This window comes from Trichoplusia ni, chromosome 3, assembly GCF_003590095.1.
Source record: "Trichoplusia ni isolate ovarian cell line Hi5 chromosome 3, tn1, whole genome shotgun sequence".
Taxonomy (NCBI): Eukaryota; Metazoa; Arthropoda; class Insecta; order Lepidoptera; family Noctuidae; genus Trichoplusia; species Trichoplusia ni.
In genome coordinates, this window is record NC_039480.1 from 601,342 (window position 1) to 627,613 (window position 26,272).

The 26,272-nt window shown below is 36.0% G+C and overlaps 2 protein-coding genes across 2 annotated transcripts; both read left to right on the plus strand.

Annotated features, from left to right (window-relative positions):
* Positions 1-19: 19 nt before the first annotated feature.
* LOC113508795 (SH3 domain-binding protein 5 homolog) lies at positions 20-26,272 on the plus strand. The gene is made up of 6 exons (XM_026891908.1): positions 20-752; positions 5,704-5,766; positions 12,244-12,421; positions 24,646-24,764; positions 25,061-25,144; positions 25,256-26,272. The coding sequence occupies exons 1-6, from the start codon at positions 684-686 to the stop codon at positions 26,168-26,170; spliced, it is 1,428 nt and encodes a 475-aa protein (XP_026747709.1). The 5' UTR covers positions 20-683; the 3' UTR covers positions 26,171-26,272.
* Positions 748-5,056, plus strand: LOC113508794 (F-BAR domain only protein 2). The gene has a single exon (XM_026891907.1). It carries the CDS (start codon positions 814-816, stop codon positions 3,493-3,495), a length of 2,682 nt encoding a protein of 893 aa, XP_026747708.1. The 5' UTR covers positions 748-813; the 3' UTR covers positions 3,496-5,056.

Here is a 26,272-nt window from a genome sequence, read left to right on the forward strand (position 1 = left end):
ACTAAAACACCACTCTGAAAACGCCATTCGCTTATGTTGTTTTGCAGTGTTAACTACTGCTTTGAGAAATGAAAAACTTCTTTCGAAAGAATTCAGCTTAAGTACCAGCCTGTTTCTCGTTGCTGTGGTGCTATTAGCACACTAACTCTAGCATTAGTTCAATTAAAATGAGTTAGTCATGGTCTAGTTAGTATAGTCAGGTTTCATTGACTATTAAAACTTTAAGTATCGTATTTTAATTAGAACTTAATCTTTTGTGCGCATTTCTTGCATTGTGAGATCAGAAAATCCATTAGGGTCTGTTTGAAAGACAAATTGTTACAGTTCACAATTTCTGAATTGAAGTAAAATCGACTACTTTTACTTCCAATAATTTTGCCAGTCTGTGCAAAGTGGAAGAGTGTGTTTAAAAAAGTTTATTTGTCTATTGTTATGATTTGACGTCACGAAGGTGGACGTCATCTTGAATGAAAAATTCTTATTTTATTATTTATTTTGCTAAATTAAACACGTAACGCGGAGCTATATTCAGTGTTAAAATATTATATTAAGCAACCTTGCCTGTGATGTTTTAAATAAATACCAGTTCTGTGTGTTTGTTTCAAGTGAAGGTGACGCTATACGCTATTGTGTCGGTGATGTAATTTAGGTGATTGGGTGGCTTCCTAGTCCTAAGTACTACAATGGAAGAATCCTCTTTCACGATCCCGGCGGACGACAATGGTGATACTGAGCTCGACCCTAGAATACAGGTCAGTGAGTGAAAGATAATGTACTGAATAACTGTTATGGTAGGCCCTTGTAACTGCAAAGATGAGTGTCAACTTTGTAGATTATTTCGCCAACGAGCACAATGGATACGACATATTATATCAAAACATGAAATACGGACTCATTGCCAGCAAAGAACTCTCAGAGTACCTTAGAGAAAGGTCGAATATAGAGGAGACTAATTCTAAATCTTTGACTAAATTAGCAAAACAGGCAAATAGTAATTGCGCGCAGGGCACGTTCGCACCCTTCTGGGGCGTACTAAAATGTTCAGCCGAGAAACTTTCGAATTTACATCAACACATGTTCCAAAAGTTGAGTGAACTGGTTAAAGATGTTGCTAGGTATGCTGAAGAGTTACACAAAAAACATAAGGCGGTTAAGGACTCTGAATCGAACACATTAGAAGTAGTGCTGTTGATACAGAACACCAAACAGGCATTACAGAAGGCTAAGGATGTGTACACTACCAAGTCAGCTGAGTTGGAGAAGCTGCGCAAAGACAATGCTTCCACGAAAGATATAGAGAAGGCTGAGGTCAAAATAAAGAAGCTACATGAAGATTATAGGCAATTGGCTGAAAAGTACAATTTAGTAAAACAAGATTTTGAAAAGAAAATGACCCAAACCTGCAAACACTTCCAAGATGTAGAGGAAGCACACCTGAAACAAATGAAACAGTTTGTTAACTCCTATGCTGACATAATACAGAACAACCATGACCTCATGGGGCAAGTCCACAGGGACTTCAAACACCAATGCATGGAATTAACAGCTGAGAAACTGCTGGAACAGTTCCTGATAGAGAAATATAATGCTATTGAGAAAGCAGTCCTAGTTGAGCTACCACCTTCATTACCAAAGCCAGGGTCTGCTAACAATTCTATATCTGAAGCTGATCAGATATCAACAGTGTCAAATGGATCACACAAACCTGCTCAGCCAGCTAAGGCACCTAAGAAAGAGCCTTCATTTGCTAGCAAGACTTCAAGAAGAACTACCTCCCTTTTGAATCTGTTTACACCAAATTTTCAAAGCAAGGAAGAGCCTAGTGGAAGCATTGAAGGTGGTGCCCCATGCTCTGCACCCTCCAGCCCCAGTGGAACACCTGCCACCCCGGTTGCTCCTGATAAGGATGACAATATGGGTCGCACTACACTCAGGGAATCCAAATGGTTCTTGAGAAGTAGAAGAACTAAACCCAAGCTGAAAAAAGCCAAGAAGAAAAAGGATGAGATATCAGAAAACTCTAACCCAGGTGAAAAGTCTGATTTAGAAGAGAAAGAAGAAGAGGTTCCAACAAAAGAAGACCTGATGAATTCTCCTGAAGTAGATGAAGAAGGTTACTGCATTCGACCAAAAGATGAGAAAGGTAGCGTGTACTCTTCCACAGACTCTGACTCAGAAGAGGAGAGAGAACAGAAGATCCATGTAGAAATAAAACCTATAAGCAATGGTTGTAATCCCATATCAGCTAGTGTGGATGAGCTTAGAGCTACAGTTGAAAACATCTCCCTGTACAAAATCGGAACGACGACGCGGCGTGGTTCTAACGCTAACACGAGCAAAGCTAGCAGCGACTTGTTAGACTTGAACTTCTTTCAAAGCCCGACAGTCAGTAACCCCGCTTCGCCACACGGCAATGCCTCTAACCCGTACGCGCCATTACAAGGCAATCAATCACATCTGCTCGAAAGCCCCACTCCTGTTTCGAATCCTGATGTAGGAGATCTGTTTTCTGAAGTTGGTGAGATGAGCCAATCAAACGTTCGAACTTCTACGCCCACAATTTCATCAATCTCGCTTCCTCGGCCGCCATCAAGGCGCTCTGAAGGTGATTTCCGGACGGCCGGTTCGTCGGGGTCGCGCGGTCCGTCGCCTCTAACTATAGGCATGGCGGATACGATCCCGTTAGCTGTCGCTTTCCATGAAATTATTCACTCCTATTTCCGCGGTACGGAAGAGTCCAAGTGCCAAGTTAAAATGTCAGGAGATATGATGCTTTCCTTTCCCACCGGTATCGTTGGCGTCTTGGCTAACAACCCGAACCCCGCCAAACTGTGTTTCAAATTGAAAAATATACATAGATTGGATAATGTTCTACCAAATAAACAATTGATAAGTATCAACGCTATGATGTCTACTCGCGATAACACGGTCGTTGAGTTCAACATGCCAGCTTTAACCTCTCTTCTCAAACGGCAGTCGGAAAAAAATCCAACAGCCCAATATTTCAACGTGGATATACTCAAATACCAAATACGACCAAAAACTGGCGCCGCATCGTGTCCTCTGCAAATGGTATCATACTGGAAGTGTGAAACTGACCACACTGACTTGAAAGTCGATTACAAATATAACTTGCACGCGATGAGTCCTCCGTCGCCCCTGCTGAACGTGTCTGTGTGTGTCCCCATGACCGGATCGGTTAAAAATGTGATCGCTATGCCGAAGACTGCGTGGAGCGACGAGAACGAACAAGCCATGTGGCGATTCACAGAGTTATCTCAACATTCAGAGGACAGGGGCGTCGGCTCGCTGAAAGCGCGATTCGAGCTGGCTAAAGGTCCGTCTAGCAAGTCGACAATTTCGGCCCAATTCAACTGCGAGGGCGCGACCCTCTCCGGCATTGAGTTCGAACTAATAGGCAGCGGATACCGCCTGTCCCTCGTCAAGCGGCGGTTCGTCTCCGGCAAATACATTTGTGATTGTGATTTGAACTGATTGGTCCAAATTCTAAAACACTTATGATACACATGTATATACTTAGCTATGTTGTCGTATATTCAAGTGTGTATGGGATGCGTAGGTTTCTTATACTACAAATTTCTTATGTGTATGTTTTGGTACCTTATAGGACTGTTTCCTGTCCACAAAAAAGTAATTAAGTTACAATAATGTATCACAACATTGTTTGTCAATTTTCGAGTTAAATTGTTAGATGTTAATTTGGAAATTGTATTACTTATTGATTAGGATATGTTTCACATGTACTAACTTATTTTTCAGAATAGTTAATGTGCCATTTTATACTGTATTTTGTAAATTTACACATGAGTACTTGACTGTTGCACTAGCACACAATGGACACAAATTTTTGTTTACATTTTTATTAAGTGGGTACTCAGCCTATTAATAAAATATGCATCACATTATATTCATTGGAAATATGATCTAAGGTCATCAAATTAGATTTTTTATACGATATTTGTGAAGAAAGATTTTTTTAATTATTATTTTTAGTTTATCACTGCTGAGCAGATTTTTTTATTAATTTGATCCTTTGAATATATTTTGTAGTAGTGTAACCCAGAATATAAAAGCTTTAAAGCAATATTATAGCATACTTAACTTGTATATGTTGTAAACGAAATATATTATGACTTTAAATTATATTTTGAATAAAACTGAGGTCAACAATGATAACATTGTTTCTCCTTCGAGTTAATAAGCAATTGTGTATTTGAAAAGTTAATACATACTTTGTTTGTAATTATTTAGATAGTAGTGTCTGTTGTATTTTAAAGGCCTATGTGATGATGCAATGAAAATAATTCAGAAGGCCACAATCACTACTACAACTACTTAAATACTTATTCATGAAAGGTTTGACTCTGTTATTCATATTAAATTACTTACACTTTGGTATTCACAACTCTTGCAGATTTGCAAAATTCTTTTGGTATTATATGGACTAGAACTAGTTTCTACCAGTAACCATCTTCCAGTAATCTCTTGCCAGTAACAGCAGTATAATTTATTGAGAAAGAGTTTCAGTGGTTCTTTTTATTATAAATTTTGTTAGCAAAACCTGGTTTAACCATTCAAAAGAAAATAAAAGATGTCTTTACATTACAGGTATAATATGTTTTTGGATCTGCAAAGAGTCAAACCTCACTTGAATGAAACCTTTATTCATTGATAAATGTAACTCTTTTAATGCATATTAAAATAATTGTTTAATTGTTGCAAATAAGATTCATTGAATCTCTGAAGTAGCATGTATGTAATTGTTTTATCTTAATTTACAACATAATAATAACTTTCTTTATGTTGATGTTGTATTCTTGTAGGCAGCATTTAGAAAACGACCACCGGAGAAGATGTTTTGTTATTATTAAAAAAAAAAATATTACTTTTCGTTTTAGTTCTTTGATGAGATAAAAGTAACGTCATATAACTTTAACTCATTTAAATGTAATCTCATATTGTAATTTAATATGAATCCTTTTAATATCCCAGCGGCCTAATAGTCACAGATATGAAGTGACTAACTTTACCAAAAGTTAAGTGTTCATAAAAATATGATTTATTATATAAAGGTCAAACCATATTTAAAATAGTACCTACAACTGAACCATTCCATTAATATATTATTCTCATTAAGTATTATTTTATTATGTATCACAAATTATTATTTTACACATAAAGGTGCGTAGATTCGGCTGAGTTGATTAAAAACAATAAAATCTCTTTTTGGTTAAAAGGAAGTAAGATAAAAAAAAATGGCTAAATGCGTAATAAAATATTTTTGTAACGTAAAATTTATCGCATGTATGATTCTAATTATAATGTAACTATTATGTTAATTTTAAATAAAATGTAATTTAGCATTTATGTAGTTATTTTATTAGTGTTGCCAACAAACCTAATGTAAAATGGGCGTAAACTAAGTAAGTAATACTTTATAGTTTGAATGCTTTGTATCGTAGGGACAGGAAACGTTCGTCGTATAAGGTACGGTTAGATAAAATGACTTGTTGTGTCTTATCTAGACATTAGAGATAGTGTATGTATTGTGATAAAGCTGATGAAGCTATAGTTATGTCTCGGATGTTTCCCGTCTCTACATGTTGCTTGCTGTTGCCATACAATTGGGAGTACCAAGTGCGCGTGCCGTGCGACTGTCTCAAGTTCTTTAAACATTTTCAGGTGGAACTCGAGAAACTCAATGCGGCCACCGATGAAATCAACAAATTGGAACTTGAACTTGATGTAAGTGACCTTTTTTTTTTATTTTACAACTGACATCTTTTTATATCATGTGAATTTAGAAAATCTAGTCTGAAAATATTATTCGCTTTTAACTAAAGGTTTAATATTGACCCAATCGTAATTTCAGTCATAAAACTCAGCTCTGCGTCAAATTCCAGTTGCGCAAAAAAATAACGATCTCATAATTTTAAAGTCAAGTTAATAGGTCTCGTGACGATACTTTTTACTTAAATAATAAGCTTGAATCGTTTACCTGGTTAGTCGCCTAACTAGGCTTATTACTAGGAAATAAACTGACCCACTTTATGGCATTGTATATCTAACCACAGCCGTTTTAATATTTGATGCCAGAAGTAGAGAATTTTTGACGAAAATCAGGACATTTTTTTTTTCGTATTTGGATTCGCATTTTTATGCAGAGAATTATGTGGAATTTTAAGTGGATATTTTCGTAACTTGGCAGGCAGGGTTTCTGTGACACTGTTTGACCTAATGCACTCTTTCTGAGCTCAGTAAAATTGTAAATGCAATTTAAAACCCATTGCGAACTGATTTATTCTACATACGTAAGTATGTAAGTTTGTACATTCTTCTGACAACTTAATTTGTAATTAGGTGAAGTATTATATAAGCTAAAGATAGTATTCGTCCGTTTTCCCAGTTTCTGTTTTTCTTAGCCTTAGGAAATTTCCAAGTACTTAAAACATTTCTAGTCAGAAACATGTAATTTCCATCAAAACGAAACTTCAACGCGGAAAAGCATTTTATCTGGTTGTAGACCAGAAACACGATACTTTTTACGACATGATAAACCTAAACGGGTTAAATTCCGAACAGATAAGAAATAGTATGCTCTAATGGTGACAGGCGACGGCAAACGAATTACCCTCGTTGTTTACTTTGGATTTTTTCTTTTATCGCCAGATATTAATGTATGCACAACCTTCAAAACGAAGTGGTTAGTCATCTTCATATTTCGCTCATTCGTCTGAGCTGAAAAGAATCTCTTCAGGGGCATACAAAACTTATCTGCCCAAGCTAGTTTTTACTTAAGGATCCTCATTGACGTACATCCGGACTGGGGAAAGCGGTTTGGCTTCCGGACTTTTATCGACTGAAGCCACAAGGGTGCTTTCCCTTCGCAGTACCAGGGCTCAAGCGGATACGCACTTGTAATAAACCACGGTCCTTGATAAATTTCACAAAGGAACCGAAAAATAAGTCTTAAAGTGACAGTTTTCTGTACATAATTCGTGGAATCTATAACTACGCCTGTTGAATGTACTATTGGTATATATGTATATCCCTGTTATTCGCCGTATTCGGGTAGCCCTGGGGGCCTCGCAAAAAACATACATTCCTAATCAATGTTCGTTCGTACATATAGAGAAAATCTACATAATATATCCTAACGTGTATGTCATAAAAGACATGACATGACTATGTAATTAGGTATTACTTGTAAATAGACACGGTGATCGTGTTTACTTTACTACTGAGTACGCTGCACGGTTTGGAATCTTAACGAGTTCCCGACATGTCTATTAAATAGAAGATACATAATAGACATCGAGACATTATTTCTGTAGTTAAGAGATTGAGAAAAATGATTTTTATAGCCTTTAAGATGATCTTAAAACACCGCTCAAAGATAATTTTATCTAAATGATGCAAATCTGAAAGTGAAATCAAAGTTATCTAAATCGTAAACGCAGATAACCTATTCTTTGCTGATGAATTGCATAACATGTATATAATTAGATATAGCTAAAATTAAATCTGGAAAGTGCACAACTACTAATAGATTATATCGTTATGAAACATGGTTACGACACTGGCTATAATTATTTTTAAAATCTCCATTTTCCAATTGTTGGTAAGATTTCTGGTCTGTCTCAAAGAACTCTGATCTACTGTGAGACCATATTGGCAGCAATGTTTTTCGCTCAGTGTACGATTATCAGTTTATCACACACGATAACAAAACATATATTGTAACCTACGTCTGAATTTTTCTGACGTTAAAACTTCGGTTACTTACGTCATTCGCACCATCATGTCCGTCATGGCGCCGCATCAGACACTAATCTATTGTAGTTTAGAATTCAGGGCGTGTTAAAGATGATTGATCTAGTTCTCGACAATTTATCATAGTTTGTTACGTCTTCGCACTTAAACTGTTGTAAAAGTGACTGGCAAGAATAATAGCCAAGTTATTGGTAGGAGAATGGTCTATCTCAACCCTGTTAAGACAAAGTGAATAAACGATGTTTTAATAAAGTTCTTTCTCTGGCTTTCTCTAACTAGATCAAATAATCTTCATTGCCAACAACAACTTTATTAAAAGTCCAATGGAAAGCTAAACAAATTGTCTTTATCAAAGAAATTGTCTGTCTTTTTGAAAATATATTCTTTAAACCTATTTTGCTGTTAAAGCACAATTTTGAAATAAATTTAAAAAGGACTTCATATGAGATTCAGTTTACTCTGAAACCTTGAAATATTCGATGTATATTATAGCAAAACTAGTTTCTAGCAAACTAAGGACACTAAATCCGTTATTAAGCAGTTTCTGACGTCTCCTATTAGCGCTAAATCCGCAGTTCAGTCTTAAATATCTATTATGTCAAGGCCGTCAAGAACATAAAACCTTTTCAAAGCTTGTCTATTTTTGATACCCGATCCCGACTCATAGTTATATGGCAGCTCTATTTTAACTTCAGTAACGAACAGTGTTAATATCGTTAGTGGCAACACTATCAACAAAAATTAACATCGCCAGTATTATCCAAGCAATAAAGCTGATTATTGCTAGCAAAACTTATACCGCGGAACTATATGAAGAGAAATTATTTTTTATAGTACTTTAGAACAAAAGAATACAGTAAATTTAACTTCCTATGGGAAATTGCAACTAAATGCGATATTAACTCCTTATGGTTAAATTTCTAAACCAATTATGCTGAAAATAAAAACTCAAGAATAGCATCTAATAGGCTGTTTTACCTAAATTGTCTACATTCACGCCGGCGGAACCACAAACAAAACTTTTACATGAACCATATTTTTATTATTTATGTAATATTTCTTCTTCAAGGTTCACTTGATTGGTATCGATCTGATCCATCTGCCAAGTCACCCCATGTTTCACGGGCAAGTGGTTGAAGCCGTATCCGACACCGATGAGGCCCTTTAATCTAATATTAGATCGACCTTGTAGATGAATTGGAACCTTACCGTATCGTGTCTCGAGTATATTCAATACACAATCGTAAGGGAATCGTAAAATCATATCTTCAATACTAATGTAGATTTTGAAATGTCATTCGATTGTTTGTGTCTTAAGTTGTCTCTTGGAAACCACTGAACCAAATTTTTAAGACAATGTAGATGTTCTTTTTCAGAAAGTATCATTGGCCACATTTGGTCCCGGTATGTCTTTAGAAACGGCAGTTCGGTTATAGTTAAAACCGTTTTAAAACCGGAAGCGTAATGCCTATAAAACTGTACAGTGTACTATTTAATATTCCGTCGTAAAAAAGTCGGTAATGCACCATTGACTACGGTTTTTGTGGGAATTTGAGCAATGGTATTGACCAGGTGAACGTTATTTTTAATATTATTTATGTTTAGGGGCAATTTATTAGAGCTTGTAACTACTGTAGCTCTTAGACCAAATGTCTTCTCCAAATGCCCTCGAAGGTTACTGAAAGAAATCATTAAGTGCCGGTTCTATTTCTGCAAGTCTAATATTTGCTTATGAAACATCCCAAATACATATTTCACCGTTCTTTTCCATAGCTCTAGGTAATTGGAAACCGAATTGATCGATTTGTCACCAAACACAATTCGTTACGTTTGTGACGCGTTCATCCTTTCGTAAAATTGTTATTGAGACTCAGTGGAATCCAATCTATCCATTGACGTATAAAAACGATTACCTCGGAAATTAAAGTTGGGAATATTTGATATCAAGTTAATTGATTCCAATCCTAAGTTGTTGTATCGTGTGTAGTTTACTGCTAGGAAATTAATTTCCTGCTTCCGATATATTCTGTTGCTGCATTAAAATTGTATTTGGTTGTAATTGATAAGTCGATATTTCTAACAAAAGTACGTTTATTAGTTCGTTCTCCTCATCAATTTGAAAAGGTTTAAAGCCATATGATGGCTTCTTGGATGGCAGCATGTCTCTCCCTTATGTAGACATATTCCGGCGTACAAGCGAGATGTTATGCGCAGTGTGTTGTACCGTCTTGCTTCCACAACAGTTACGATCCTTCTCTCAGAGTTCATAGTACGAGTACTGGACACGGATCATAATTGTATTGTTCTATATGTGTGGAGACTAGTGCATGGCATGGTATAGTCGTGTTGCGTAACAAACAAGATGAAAGAAATCCTGTTATGTGCGTTCCACTTAGTGGTTTAGCGAGACGGGACCGTTAACTCTAGGTTATGTTTAACAAGGTTTACTTGTTATTGTGATTTACTCTTAAAAGCAAAGTTTAACTCTCAGCATAAATTTACGGCTTGTATTACGGTATTGGCGGTATTACGTTCACATTTTTTTCTAATCCCGCTTTTGACTTGCTCATGCTTGACTGATAATCTCATTATAGACCAAAAAAATCAAATGAAAAAAGTAAGTGAATATACAAAAAGAAAATGCACTCATATATTTTCCGAACGCAATAATCCGTTTTAATAGAAATAGTAACGTAAATACCAGATACAAAGACAAACAAAAAGCGTTCCTGCAATTAAAAATGTTGTAGCTAACATCAGCACTATCGTATACCTGTCGTTACTGGACAGGTCTGTTCTGGATGCTCACTCTTATATAAATAGCTTCCTTCTATAGAATCTCGGAGCTACGTACAGATACATGCCATGAGCCTGATTGTCGTGAATCCATTATGGCTGGAACAAGCATACTTGCTATTACAGTTGGCTGGACGTGATTGCTTAGAAAAAGTTATAGAATTACCTTTATTGTCTGGCGCAAGTAGAAAGAGCTGAGAGGCGCAAGTGGAGGAGAATCTCGTCAACGCCGTCGACAGTGTATAGTAATGACCAATATTAAAAGCGAAATTATAACTAACTATTTACGAGGCGGTAGAAGTATGCGTCGCCAATTAAATTTAAAACAGACGTTGAACACTGACAATTTTGTCCATAATTTTCAGACTTCACAATTTTTCTAGATTTTTGTCCAATCTTTAATTTGTACCATAGTTAACGGTATGTAGCTGGAACAAGTACTGCGCTTTCGTAACTATATTGTGACAGCTAGGCAAAAACCCCATTGTAGTGCTTTTCTAACCACCACACATTTTACTGGGATAAACAGTATCTACTAGAAGATTGTCCGTCAGAAGTAGAAGTAAAATGCTTATGCGCGACGTGATTTTAGCGCTCGAGAAAGCAACATATCCTAAAACTAGTTTATACGCAATTTTCCAAGTTACCTATTTGCTTGCAAAGACACTAAGAAAGTTAATAAAATGCCGATTTAAATCTACTAATGCTCACGTTGACTTTACAAATGTAGCAATAAACGCGAATGTCAACGCATTGACATTATAAAAACACGTTCCAAGGTAAAATATTGCAAGACAGTGCATTTCGCATAGTCGCTTTAAATGAATTTGCTTCTTGTCATTCTGCAGTGTAATTACCAATATTTACTACGATTTCTAACGTAATACGTTTTTTCTTGTGTAATTTAATTGTGTTTAGATGTTTTTTGTGTCGTCTTCAACGTAGCAACAGTAATGAGATATTATTGTAAAATGGCGGTATATGTTAATTAGTGGATGATACGAGTGTTAATTTCACAAATTATTTTTATAAAACCTAAAAATCCGGTCTAGTGCGATTCGGACTTGCGCAGAAAGTACCGCACTAATAGGGTAAAGACAAGGAAATCGGTTTTGTGACCAACACATTTGTACGAAAATTTCAACAGTCGAGCTATTGATATCGGTTTGAGAGATATAGCCTGGTGAAGGACAGACAAACCGATGAGAGACATATACAGAGTATCGTGTTTTGGGTACGGAGACCTAAACAAATATTTAAGCTAGTTTTTTGATGGTATGTATTTTTTCAACAACACAAGAAACAGTCTGCCGTGTGTCAGATAAAAGTGAATTTCCGTTACAAATGACAATAGCAGCTGTAATGAATGTAAACTTTCGATTTCCTTGACAATTTATCTATATGAAATCGATTCTAACTCTGTTATAAAGAAAATAATATGGTAGTACTCATTTCATTCTCCTCATTCATAAGTACGTTTATCCAGGCGATATATAAACGCACGCAGTGTAAATATTCGCATCAGTGCATGGCTTCCTAAATGAGAAACCATAAATCAGAAAACTCTAAGTGGTTATTATGTTTGGTATAACGATTTATAAGATAACTTTACTGGCAATCGACAGGATTTATAAAAAAGCTCTCATTCAACAGGAGTCTATGAAAACATTCCACCTGCTTCTGAACGAGACCTCGCGCCGCCTTCAGGCCTGGACGAAGAGACTTGGGACCTGCGTGGACAAGTCCAGGCCGTACTATGACGCAGTGGGCGTCGCCACGACTGCCAGGCAGGAGTGCCAGAAAGCTGCTGTGCAGTTCCAGAGGGCTAGTGGTGAGTAAAGTAGTGATAACTGCATGTCCATCGAGGAAGCGGGATGGTGCACTGAATTACGTATGGCAGTATCTCGCTTCTGCAAAAATAACTTTCCTGCATGAAGCGATCGTGGTATTGCGCTGGCCTATATTGTAGGTTGGTTTGGTTTCAGTCATTCGAAGTCCTTTCTTGGAAGAATATTTTACCAAAACGTATCTTCTTTTATTGTAAGACGTAGTTTTCCAATGAGTTAATCTGTCCAAAGTCTGAACTAAAATGGAGCATTACTTTTCCTACCCGAAAGGCTCGATAGGCATAATATGTATGCTAATTTGAGAAGGAACTACGCAATGCTCATATTACGCGTTCACCTTCGGATTCATTATACAATACTCGATGCTCATTTAGATAACATTTCCATTCTTCATATACCAGAGATATGCGATATACTATAAACAAATAAATTCAAAACTTTCCTCCATGTAGACCACCTCATATTGATATATTCACCAAATATAACATTTGATATGCGCAGTTGGGACGAAACGCCCCCTTGTTCCATTTGGAGGTCAGATAATATAACTCCTGATTAATAATTGAGGTTACTCTTGTGTTGGACGTAGTTTCTAATGTTCCTCATATATATTATTCAGATGGATAAAACATATTTTGTATCCAATGGGGTTGTGAAAGGTAATGACGGAAATTGTAACTATCTGCTCGAAGGGTGGTTCGTTCCAGTCCGCTTAACTTTAAATATTAAAGCTATATTGTTGAAAGTCATATAAATAAGTAAGAGAAAGGCAAGGTAAGTTATTAAAAAATAAAGAACGGTTAACATAATACAATGGTTGTTTTACATAAGCTAGTTATGTAAAGCAATCTCTATTCTAGTTTATGAAAATCTCATATACAAAATTAAATATGGCGCCGCGTTTCCGAATCCAACATTTCCGACTCAATAAGGGAAAAGAATGACCCTCGGAAATAAAAATACCTATATCAGCAATTTGGCAACACTGCCAACTTCTAAAGCCACTCTTTTAAATCCAATAGCGCTATGTAAGACTAAAATTTTCTTTATAGCATATTTGGTGTTTCCTTTTTCATCTTGGCGTTAGATTATTTATCTTTATTGTATTTCGGATTACTGGCCCGGTTCGGCTGGTGTAGGATTTTGTTTTTCACGAGACAATGTGACATTTATATTACGTCGTAAAATATCGGATAGGTGCCTAGATTCAGGTGCCACGGTAACTAAGGTGGTAGAGATTACAGAAAATCACTATCATGTGTAATAATATGCAACAGTACGGGGCATTCTAGTAACTTATTCCCCTATGTAAAGTGACGTGACGTGGTCCCTTTAACTACATCAGCTGTTCGTACAATTACGGGTCACGGGTCATTGAGCCCTGCCAGGCATTTGTTTCATGCGTGCCTCACACAGGTTGATGGCGATAAAGATTACTCACGAGTCAGACTTGCGTCTACGTAACCTTTGATGTGAAGTTCTGTAATGTTCGTAATTATAATTAGTGGGTGAATACGTGTTAATGTGGTGGATATTAACACGTAACGTTACCGTAGTAATTGCTCTTCGTACTTTTAATTAGAGTGACCTATTTTTGAGAATTGGTCCGGGTATGTAAATTAGTGATTTTCGCATAAATGTAAATGTTAAGTGTATTTAACTTTTTTTCCTCATAAAAGTTTTTCGTCTGTTCAAGGGCGAAAAAAGCAAATATATAATATCTCCAAAAGAAGTCTAAACAAGAAATCGGAGCACATAATAAAAATAGAGTACAAATTAACGACATTTTACCTCGACCTTCAATTAGACCCTTGTCCTAACAACATTTATTTTAAATCAAAAAGGGTTGACTGAGTAAACCCGAGTTGAGATTTCCATTTCGAACTCTCAAAGTAAACTCTATTGAGGTTACAATAACGAGTATTTACTTTGCCGGACGTCAATTATTACTTGAAAGCATTAGAAAATTACTTTAATTGTGTATTACTCATTTATAGCTACCGTGGATACTTTCATATTTACCCTACACAAGCCTGTAGAAAAGCCGACGCTTAGGGATTAATTAATAATACATTAAATGGAAATTCCGTGTATAGTCAGTTTTTGGTACTATTTTTTCCTCATCCTTATATCACGCTTTTTACTATATTTCTAATCAACTACCTTTTCGTAGATAATCGCATTCTTATAATACTTAGGCCCGATTTTTGAATCGTCAGATAACTTTTATTTGAAGAATAAATATGGCCGTTTGACATAATTTCTATGCAAAAGCTGTCAAAATGTCAAACATATTCGTCGAATAAAAGTTATCTGCCACTTGAAAAATCGGCCCTTAGTCAACATTTCTATCCGGGGATTGTTTTGCCCGAACTACTAATTGAAAATCAATAATCAAAGCCTTATTAAATTCCATTCCATATTAAAATTGAAAGCAATAATAATCTAAGATCAATAGTTAGTCAAAGCAATATTTTAAGATACGGCCCATCCCTTGCCCGAAAATAGCTGCTTGTATGGCCGTGTTGACTCATATAACTACTGTTATTAAGGCTGTGTTATGTTGTTATATGAGAGACTTGAAATAATTGTTAGCTGACAGTAATTATTTTAATATAAGGTTGTTAGATGTGACTACACAAGCTATCGCAGTACATGTCAATGTGTTGAATAGGAGATTGTATGTTTACGATTGAGCGTTAGTGGCATGATATTTGCCAGTTTTAAAACGATTTTGATTGATTTATAGAATAATTATACTTTTACGCACAGGGTAATTATTTAATTATGAATATACCATTAGCCAGAAGTTCATGTAGGTAACATATACTTTATCCTTTCTTTTAGGTGTATTGCACCATACATTATACAAATACGCTCCCACTGCTGCGGAAGTAGGCATAAGGTTTGTAGTCAAGACCGTCTGTGGGACAAATATTATTATCATTATTGACAGAAAGGTCGAAAAAAATAGCGAGCAGGTTCAGGCTGGTAAATTAAAATGCGTTGGAGCATCATAATGTCCCGTGAGCCTGTAGTCGGACAGCTTTGCATTATATTAGTCTTACATGAATTCCTACATTTCTTACCAAATACTTCGCAAATTCACAACGTATCAATAACGCACTTAAAAAAGTAACATGCAATGGCACGCGTACGTTGACACCAAAAAAAGAAAGTTTTAATAAATAAAAAACAATATGAAGTCAAACAAGGTCACAGATAACGTATCGCTACTTACATTTCACGAATGTTATTAATTTGTCATTTATGTTCGTGACCTAGCCTTAAATTGCTAAAAGTAATTAGCACTAGTTTTTATACTTTAGTACAGACTGGGGAATTACAGATTAAGCCCACCCCATTTCCCTTTGTTTGGCTTTAACTGAATATTTAAGGTTCAATTTGTATTTCTATTCTTCAAATTTCACGTTATGAAACTGGCTACACAGTTTTCATGAGGAATTACCTCACTCCAGCAAAGAATCAAATCTGGAAAAGCAACACAACATCTGAGAAAGGCGCTTGAGTGATCGAGCGAACTAGCATATAAGTGGATTGCCATAAGCGTTGACCATGAAGTAAGCAGTTTCTGAAAAGAAAAATGAAATAAAGAATCGTGAATATTTAAGGCTAAGTGTGGTAGCTATAAAACAATATCTATTCTGGACCAACATAGTCAATAACGCATTGTATTCACTAAGTTCATTTCAACAAATTCTGAATTCAACCTCTTTTTGCCAATTATGATTTTCCAAATATGTTTTTGTTAACAATATGTGTATAAAGATTGACTACGTAACGCGAAATATTCTCTTGGTTTCCGTATTCCGCAGTAATTTACTTTCATGTGTAATGCCACACCCAACGGTTGCTTCCATGCGTAAACGACGCTGCGTAGATACTTGTATAGGTAGGTAGATACGTATAGCTTAGTTTGTACCAAGATGGGTGAAGAAAATTTACCATCAGACGGGATTACCGGGCTTACCCCGAGAAGCGAGTTATAAAGATTAGTAAATTAATTTTGCCTTTTGTTTCAGTATTTTTTTTCCCTCTTATTGTTTTTAACATCACAGGATTTTTTTAAAAAGATTATGCTTTTCCGTTTCCATAGATAAAACCTTTTAGCTTAAGGATATTACTTCTCAGAAGTAATTTTCGCCGGTAATAACGTTTGACCTTTAGTAGCGTGTTTCTATGTAGCTTCATGCAATACAAAATTATTCCTTACGTTTTGTTCTACAACATTCCATAAAAATCTAATTAGTTAGGGTCATAGTAGCCACGCGTAAATTTACTCATGATTTTACAAAACTAGAATGTTAGCAACTATGTAAACAAGTCATTTATCTTATGTCCACCATCATCATGCACAGACAGGTTCGCACAAAAACGCCATAACTTTTTACCTTAGCGACCCACCGATATATCTCTGTCGGAAAATTCCTGTAACTCCAACCAACTTACGTAAGGAAGCCGCTAGCCGTTCCGTCTGGCTAGCCCCTCTCCCAGACGGAGCCGGGTTGTGCAACCAACTTCAATATACAAGGTAATTGATCCGGGATTCACTTGTGCGCAGGTTCACAAACGATTTTTCCATCTAAGCAGACTGACTGGCACTGGTCCAGAAAAATTATGACGACGATTTGGGACGTATGTTTTTCATAACAACCAAGTGGAATCTACCATATCACTGACGTATTGTAATACCAGCAAGTGGCAATCAATAAGACAGAAAGAATATTATATAATAGGTATAAAGATGTTTTCTTCCGTACTGTAATTCATAAGTTATTCCTGTTGGAATCAGGAACCCTACCGTTTTCTTACTTGTTCGAAACTAAGATTTTATTTCTCAAGTCCTTTTTATATTGATCCCAGAAAGAGCAAATTCCAATTACACAATGGCAATATCTACACTGAACTTAAATATTTTGCCATAAATTTCTATTTTAAGTCTTATCATGTCGGCTTCCTGTGACTGAAAACCCGGTCCCAGCCAGGGTAACCGGTCAAGGTCTTGGTTGATGACTTTTCAATGTTAACATTAATTACTAAGGTTAATTTAGAATTAATAGTAATTTGATATTGATTTGTTTACCATTGATAAATAAGTACTTAGATCGACTCTTATTTGCCCATAAATTTGGGGAGTGGGATTAGAAAATAAAATTTCATCTAACCGCAATTTCGATTAGATTGGATCAACCGCCGAAACGAAATCGGGTAAATTATTGCATTAAGGATTTCTTAGTAAAATATGATATTCGTATTAGTCGTGATATTATATTTTTTGTTGGTCATTAGACATTAGTACGTAATAAATGAGTTTGTATTTGCTTAGCCTCAATACATAGGCTTTGAGTCAATTTAAGAGCTATTATCCGACAATGAATTGCCCTGAATATAACATGATACAATCAAATATTCATTTCTATCAAAATACGGGCCGTTAGTATTATTTATAATGCTGTTACGAGCAAAGTCTTCATTAATATTCCTTAATAGAATTAAATAAGATACGATCGTGTGTAAGGCTGACTTTACATGGAATAAACTAAAGTTTCAAATTTCTGGTTTTTGGGTAAAATTCTTTCTTCGTATTCAATGAATGGATACAATAAGGTTATCATGACTACCACCAACTGGACTGCAGAGGACAGATTATAACGTGTTTGGTTCGGTTATTATATTTTTCTGTTACAAGTAGATTTATAAAAGACAATAATCGACACGGGTTCCTCACTTGCTAACGAACCGACAGATTACTTCAGTGTCATTAGCTAACGATGCCATAACTCTCCAGCTATTAAACTTATTTATTAGTTTTTGAATTAAAAAATATAAAAAGAAGATATGTCCTAAATTTTAGTATTTTTACCTAACTGGCTAAATAGATTTTCACTATTCAAACCCAGTCAACGTCGCTATTACTCGTGCCATGTATGGGCGGCCTTATGTGCTTCGGTGTCGTAATCACAAGACTGAATTGAAAGGTGCCCGGTGGGTGGTGCATTAACATTGGGAGTTGAGTTACCGACTTAGGTAATAAGTCATAGTTCGAAAGGTCACATCTTCTTCTATTGCCTGTGATTAGGTGTGTGCTGTTACGACATGCAGCGAACTGTATTATTCCTGTAGATATAGGAGAACAAAGCAGATAATAAGGTCTAAGACTTAATAACGGAAGGACTTTTTTTATTGTGTCATGCGCAAAAATAACGGACCTAAGAGAACATAAGAATGTTGATAGCGTTAGATTTATGACAAGGAGAATCGTTTGTATAAATGTGTAAATTGGAGAACGAATACCCGACGCGACGCTGACTGAGCCAAGTCTCCAACGTGTAAAACATTTTCTAAAATACAAATAAGGTTTACAATGATATCTTTATGAAAACATAATTGATTGCACTGCTCCTATAAGGCTGAAACGATTTGATTTTTTTCTTTGTAGGTGGTTTACATTCACAAAATAGGACGTTTCTCGAGTTCGCTAGTAATAATATTAAAAAAAAAAACAAATTTAATAAGTACTTTTTGTGTGAATTTTGCGGTGTTTAAAAGATAAGCAAACATTTCAGCACATCAACAAATAACAAACGTAAATATCAATAAATCGTTAATTAAATCAAAACTCGACGCTTCGACGCTGTTATCTAAACAATTTGATAAGTTTATCATATACATAAGTCCAGACAGACACTACTGTAATACGATCGCGCAATTTGTACTAATTTGCATGTGTATGGCGATCGCTAATTACTAAGTACACATACATGAATACTGACTCATAATGTTTTAGTCACGTGCGAAAAAATTGTCGTGTACAAGTATTGTTAGAGGGTTCCGCATATTTAGAGGCAGTTTTAGTAGAACAATGTTTAGTATTTAAAATAAAAAAAAATGTTTTATTCTGTCTTTTCCCGAGGTGTTTTATTAATTATTCGTTTTGTATTAATTATTTAAATTAGCTTCGTAAACGTAAAGTAAGTAATGCTCAAAATTATTAGTCTAGTATCCAAGTTCAAAAAGAGAATAGTTAAATAGACGGTATTCTATAATTAAAAGAGTGACCGTTCAAATGTCCACTTCTAAATCGTTATTTAAGCAAATCCAAGAATGCAAGTGGATTTTCAGATGTTAAAAAAATTAAAAACCCTGAAATTAATTAGACGCTTTGAATCTAAATCCGTACAACCCTAGATTTCTAACAATGTCTAGGTGAAGAGTGACGAGTTTGTTTTAAAACAGAACAACATGGCGTTATTAGCCGCCTCGAGCGCTAGCCGACCTATTTCGCGAGTCTGGAGTAGTCTAGAACTCTACTAACGATGTCAGACCACGCTGACGAATAGGTAGGTAGGTAGGTAGGTACGTTGGTACGTATCTGAGGTTAATAACTCTATAATACTTATATTAATATTGATACGAAATAAAATTCGTAGGTAATTAGTAGACTGTACGTGTGTATATGTCGTATTTTAATAGTTTTGTGTATGACGGAAATTTAGTTATTGTTTATGAGGAAGATTAAAATTAACAAAAATAGGCATTTATTTTTTTCTTTTAATTTTTAGTATAAAAAAACCGGTTCATGAATTTGAAGTCACATTTTTATATTGAGCAGAATTGCGACATTATGAGCCTCTAATTTCTTAATTTCTAAATCGTACAACGATTTTCATGTTTAAATATTGTATTACAAAACTTTCTGATTGAAGCACATAATCCATTTTCATTATCTCTGTCAGTAATTTAGCCATGATGTAAAAGGTTTATAATAAGTATAAAATAATACTCGTTACGTAATAATTACCAGCTTATGAATGTCCCACGGTAGGGCAAAAGGTTATTTCTCACGGCGAAGGAAAGTTTCTCGCACGATTACGTATTAAATAAAAAGGAAAATATTTATTTATAGATGTTTTCTTTCGTCACTAGTAAATGGAATTCGCATTTGTTCTTGAGTTTAGAATAACTAAGAAAGCACAATAACATCGTAAATCACTTTTTACAATAACACTCTGACGCGGTAATAGTTATGAGGTTTCATACCATAAATGACTATAATAATTGTATAGATAATAGTCCAGTTCTCCTAGCAGACTAGCCGACCATTCTGCACCTCAGCTGAAACATGGAGATTGCGTGAGTAAAAGCAGAGTCAGACGTTAACCCTATTACCGAATATGTCATTGCTAATTCTTTAATAATACTAGAGGTTAGGGCGCATTCACACGGGATACGTCTTTGACGATTCGGTATAAAACACGATTCGCCTTGACGGATAGATGTTCACATTGAATACGGAATCGTGTTTTTTCACGATTCGTCAAAATATCCGAATTGATGTTCACATGTTGTTTCGTGATTGTGTTCAGTTGAGAGTAACTACCAAAGACAATGGACGTGAATACTTTAATTTTGTACTGGTATTATCGTCGATCTAAAAAAAGAAAAACAAGAAGAATACACTGGGTGCATCCAATTTTAAGGCAAAGACAAAGTGTTGGGGATTTTTATACTTTGATGAGCTCGTTACGAGAAGATGATACCAAATTTTACACTTATTTTAGAATGTCTAAAGATACCTTTGACTTCCTTCTCCAAAGGTTGGATACGGATTTGAGAAAACAGGATACATGTATGAGAAAGGCCATTAGCCCTGAAGAAAAGTTGGCGATAACTATAAGGCAAGAAAAACTAATTATATTATTTATTATTCTTATTTATTGGTTATATTTATGATAATTTAGAACATGTTTTTAGAAATTTGATAGATCCAGATAATCACTTAATTGACTTAGAGCTGTAGATAGTGCCGGTGATGCACTTGGACCATCGGGATGGATCAGCGATGTTCCAGGTTGTAGAGGGGTGGGCGTTTCTGCAGACACTTCTGCATTTACTATCGATGAACTTTCAGGAAGAGGCCGAGTATTATTATTATTAGAGGTTCCTCCCGGTGATTCTTGAGGCTTAGTATAATAACCACCACTATTATAGTTGTGATGATGTGAATTGTAATAATTTTGATGCCAATTCGAATAGTTTCGTCCAGTTTTAATACTCTGTATTAGGTTAATGACCCCAGATTGGAAAGCATTGCTCCCGTCAAAAAAAATAACGAATCGTGAAAAAACACGATTCGTGATTCGTCTTCGTGTGAATGAGCTCTTAGAGGTTTTTAGATAGAGGTACAACAATAAAATGAATCATAGGTAATGTCAGCTGTTAGTCCTATTACCGAATATGACATACCTAATGCTTTAATAATACTCGATTTTTAGAGGTTTTTAGACAGAGGTAACAATCAAATTAATCATCATTAGCGTCTGTATATCCTCCTGAACCCAGTATCGTGTTGCCCAGAACTCAACTGAATACTGGTTTTCAGCCTTTCTCGCTTCTAGCAACCCGTAACGACTGTCAAGGATGTAAAAATTACACCCACAATTAAACGTGCCTTTCGAAACACGGAGGAACTCGTTATGACATAGATGATCACCCATTCACGGACCGAGATGTATCAAGTAAAAGATGAATTCATGTCAAAAACATAAGGAAATTATAAAATTAACACCTTATTAAAGCGTATATAAATATCTCGCTTCCTTATCAGTAGGATATTTGTTATCTCAGGAACATACATACATGTGCATGTAAATACCGGCGTTATATATGTATAACTGTATGAAACTTACAGGAAATCGCTTATCACTGCTTTGAATACAATTATGTACATTTTTAGTATTCGCGATCATTTTGTTGTGATTCGCAGATGGTATTTTATTTGCTGTATGGTATATTTGAGATTAGATATGGAATTTACTGGATAAGGTGGGGTGTAGGTGATAGATCCGAATATGGAATTCAGTTTTTTTTTTAATTATTTGTCAATATATCATACATATTATTATGCTTAAGAGCTTTTAAGACTGATGTTGGTTACAGTTTTTGGTATATTTAAGTTTGTAACATGTATCCGATTATTTGAATATGAAGTTGCTTTAAAACCCTCACGATAGAGATATTTCTCAACTACCTCAATGATAGTTGAAACATTTTCTACCATTCGCTCCAAGCCATATCTAAAATTATTAAAATACGAATATAATTCCTGAAAGCAATAAGTTATCTTTAACCCGTACTTCAATGTCTCTATTTTAAATTCGAATATTCATTTGTTGTTATTTATTCTGGTCGCATACTTTGACATTGATCCATAATGAACAGGCTTGAAGAGCGAGGCGTGACGGCCAATACAATATTTCGCTTGCTTGTTGAATATGCATGAGACTAAGTCAGATTATAATAAAGAAACAGAAACATTATTCATATTGAAGCCTTTTTGTGATTAACCTTTATTCCCGTTATGTTGGAATTAATTTTAGACATTAGGAAGATATCTATACTTATTTAATAAGCGTATATATATCATATGTTTTTGCATACCTCTTTTAAGCCTGAAAACGAATTTGGCTGTGATATTTGGGAGAATTCAGGAAAATGTAAAATAATGCTCAGGTGGACAAGTTATATAAAGTTTGTTTTTTATATTAACTTTCGTGAAGGTTTCGTCCATCATTAAATTAAGGTTTACAGGAGATCCTAAGTGAGCTGAATATACAAACTGTGAAAACAGTTTTGTGTGGTTTTATGTAAAAAAATATATTAATGTAAACGGTTTAATAAATAAATAAATACAAAGTGGCTACACATGATTTTGAGTGCTAGAATCTAAGCAGTAGATCAAATTTGCAAGTCCATGAATAGTGTAGGAAGTTCAGTCCAGTAACGTAATTGTCGACCGACACTGACATTGAACCTAGCGCATTGTTGTACCTCGCTTATCTGTATGTGATGTACACATATTTTTCCATCGGTAAAAAATATTTCACTACACATATATCGCAACAAGTTTTTTATAGTAAATCTATACAGATAGCCGAGTGTTTGAGGTCACCACGCCGATCCCACTGAGCGCAACGTGTCGCGGGTTAGATCCCCGCGTAGGATAAACTTTTGTGTGATCCACGAATGCTTGTCCTGAGTCTGATTGTGCATATGACTTGAATGTTTGTGAAACCTCCGTGACATGAGGATTGAATTCCTTAATGGGACTGTCGTTTTTCTACAATAATTGCAGAATATTTGTTGTTGATTGTAATATCCGTTTATTCAATAACTAGCTGTTGCCCGCGACTTCGTCCACGTGGTTAGAAGATCTTAAACCGTTTTCGCAGCGCACGCAACGGAAGCCCTCAAAGATGAATAATTTTCCCCCTTTTTTCCACATTTTCCATTGCATCTTCGCTCCTATAAGTCGCAGCGTGATGTTATTTAGCCTATAGCCTTCCTTGATAAATGGTCTATTCAACACAAAAATATTTTTTTAATTCGAACCAGTAGTTCCTGAGATTAGCGCGTTCAGCTTTATTATATTAGTATAGATTATATTGTTTTAATCGATATACAAATACCTATTTTGTTTTAATTAACACGCATGCTTATTTGTGGACCGGTAATGTCGGATTCGCAACCTTATTTTTTTAATGATATTTGTTTTCCTTATCGTTTGTTCAATAGCTGCGAATGACTAAAAATACGCAACGTGAAATTAATTCTTTAAACAATGAAACGACATACTAAGTAAATTAAATACACATCCTTCAGATAATTTTGTGGACTTTCCGTCACATAGTAAAATGCGAGGAAAAACAACGGTTTCTTTAAATTTTATATTATATTAAGGATTATTTTGCTGTCTGGTGTTAGCGTGTCAAACTAGCTTCGTCCGTGTGTCATGTCACACCGGTTGTCGCGGCCTTGTTGCTAATGTGCCACTACAGTATTATTAACGTGTATTTGTATAAACATTGTGATTTTATAACAATCAATACATGTCCGTGTGAATTTTAATTACTGATTTTGATGTAAACCTGTTTTTATTCTGATGGATATAATATTTAAGGAAAATATGTTGAAATGTAATGTTAACTACGCTGAAAATGTACCTTTAAGTATTCAAAAATAATCAACAAAATCACTAGGTATAATATCAGATCCCAATATCGTAATTTGTAGATAACATCGACTATTACCTCCTTACATAAGGAATGTTTTACCAAGAAAACTAATTCTCACAATTTCTTTAAAATGAAGTATTTCGGTTCTATAAATGTGGCTTTATTTATTCCAGAATTACACGCGGCGGCCAAGGAGACAGTGACGTTAGCGGAGCAGCGCTTCGTGAGCAAACAGGACGAGTGGCAGTTCGATAGCAACTGGCAGGAGGTGCTCAACCATGCCATCATCAAGGTGAGATCATTGACGATAGGCTAGTTGACAAAAAAGAGAAAGAATAATAGACATAGAAGTCACAGTTATAAACATAAGTAGATGGTAAAAGAAAATACTGTTCTGACCACGATTAATTCAACTTAGTGATGAGTAGAAGTCGACCTTAAAAGATTTGGACAAAATTATGCAAATAGGGAATTTGCATAATTTTGTCCAAATGCGTCATTTCAAAAGTTGAATGTAAACTGCAAATAAGAGGTTAGCTACGAATTCCAAGTCAGTGTGATCTATAAGGTGGTTATGTTTATTTTCAGGTTATGGATGCCGAGAAACGTAAGGCAGAGAGCGGACGAGAGCATCAGAAACGGGCGGCGGCCTATATCGCGGCTGAGAAAAAGGTACGTCTAAAGTTTTTCCGGCAGGATTGTGTGCTACTTCCTCTAAATAATGAATTATAATTAGTAAAGTAAATTGCAGTGTGATGAAAAAACACATTTATGGTTTTTCAGGTGACACAGTTAGAAGAGAACCTAAAGCGCAACATCATCAAGTCCCGAGTCTACTTTGAGGAGAAGAAACTGTGTGACGAGCAACTGCAGACACAGAATGCGAAAATCGCGAAACTCCAACATCTCATCGCTGACGCCAAGTTCCGCTACTCCAAGTCCCTCAAAGCCCTTGAGAAGATATCTGAAGAAATTCACAGAAGACGAGGCGAGTACCCTCCCGATAAGGACAGCATCCCAGTGGGTCCGCGAGAGCCCGGCGTCGGCGCAGAGAGAGATGCCATACATGACGAGGATACAGCCAAAGCTGAACACGAAAAGGACGAAGAATCCAGTCTCCAAGAACTGAGGATGCGCGTCAGAGAGCTAGCGTCCAAACCTATAGAGAAAGACGTCGAGACTGACGAGGCCTGGGCTCTGGAACTGAACGAGACTATCAACAAACTGGATCAGCTGCTGATGATGAAAGAAAATAATCAGCAGAAGAGGTCCAAGTTCACGGCGAGCTCCCCGAGGAACTCGAGCGCGCCGTCCACCAGCACCAACTCGGGCAAGTACACGCATCCACCCAGCGACAGCTGGAAGACCGAGACCAACCTCACCAGGACCAAGTCCATCAGCAAGGACGTTGTGTATGAGCACAGCAACCCGCCCATCAGCAAGACTGAGAAGTCCAAGAGCATGATGTCGCTGGACGTGTTGGCCCTGGCCCGCGACACGCACATGATGGACCGCGAGTCCTACCTCAAGGCGGTCATCGAGGACAAGTCGCCCAGTGGCACATACACCGAGAGCAACTCCGACAGGAACGACACGCCCGACGAGATCCTCATGGTGGAGTGCGACTCCAGCGACTCCAACCAGAACCCAGTCATCCGCATGACCAGCTCCACCGTCTCCGACAGTGACAACAGCTAAACCTACACCTGACAAGTAAAACGCGATCCATTTTTGAAATTTATAATTTTCTTAATAGGTTGTGGAATTTTATTAATTCAAAAGTTTTAAAAATAGAATATT

What these genes read in the sequence shown, in the direction of transcription:
- LOC113508795 (XM_026891908.1), top strand. Translation starts at nt 684, where the DNA reads ATGGAAGAATCCTCTTTCACGATCCCGGCGGACGACAATGGTGATACT. An exon ending in AATTGGAACTTGAACTTGAT is followed by an intron (nt 5,767 to 12,243) that starts GTAAGTGACCTT and finishes CTCATTCAACAG; the next exon opens with GAGTCTATGAAAACATTCCA. An exon ending in TCAACCATGCCATCATCAAG is followed by an intron (nt 24,765 to 25,060) that starts GTGAGATCATTG and finishes GTTTATTTTCAG; the next exon opens with GTTATGGATGCCGAGAAACG.
- LOC113508794 (XM_026891907.1), top strand. Translation starts at nt 814, where the DNA reads ATGAGTGTCAACTTTGTAGATTATTTCGCCAACGAGCACAATGGATAC.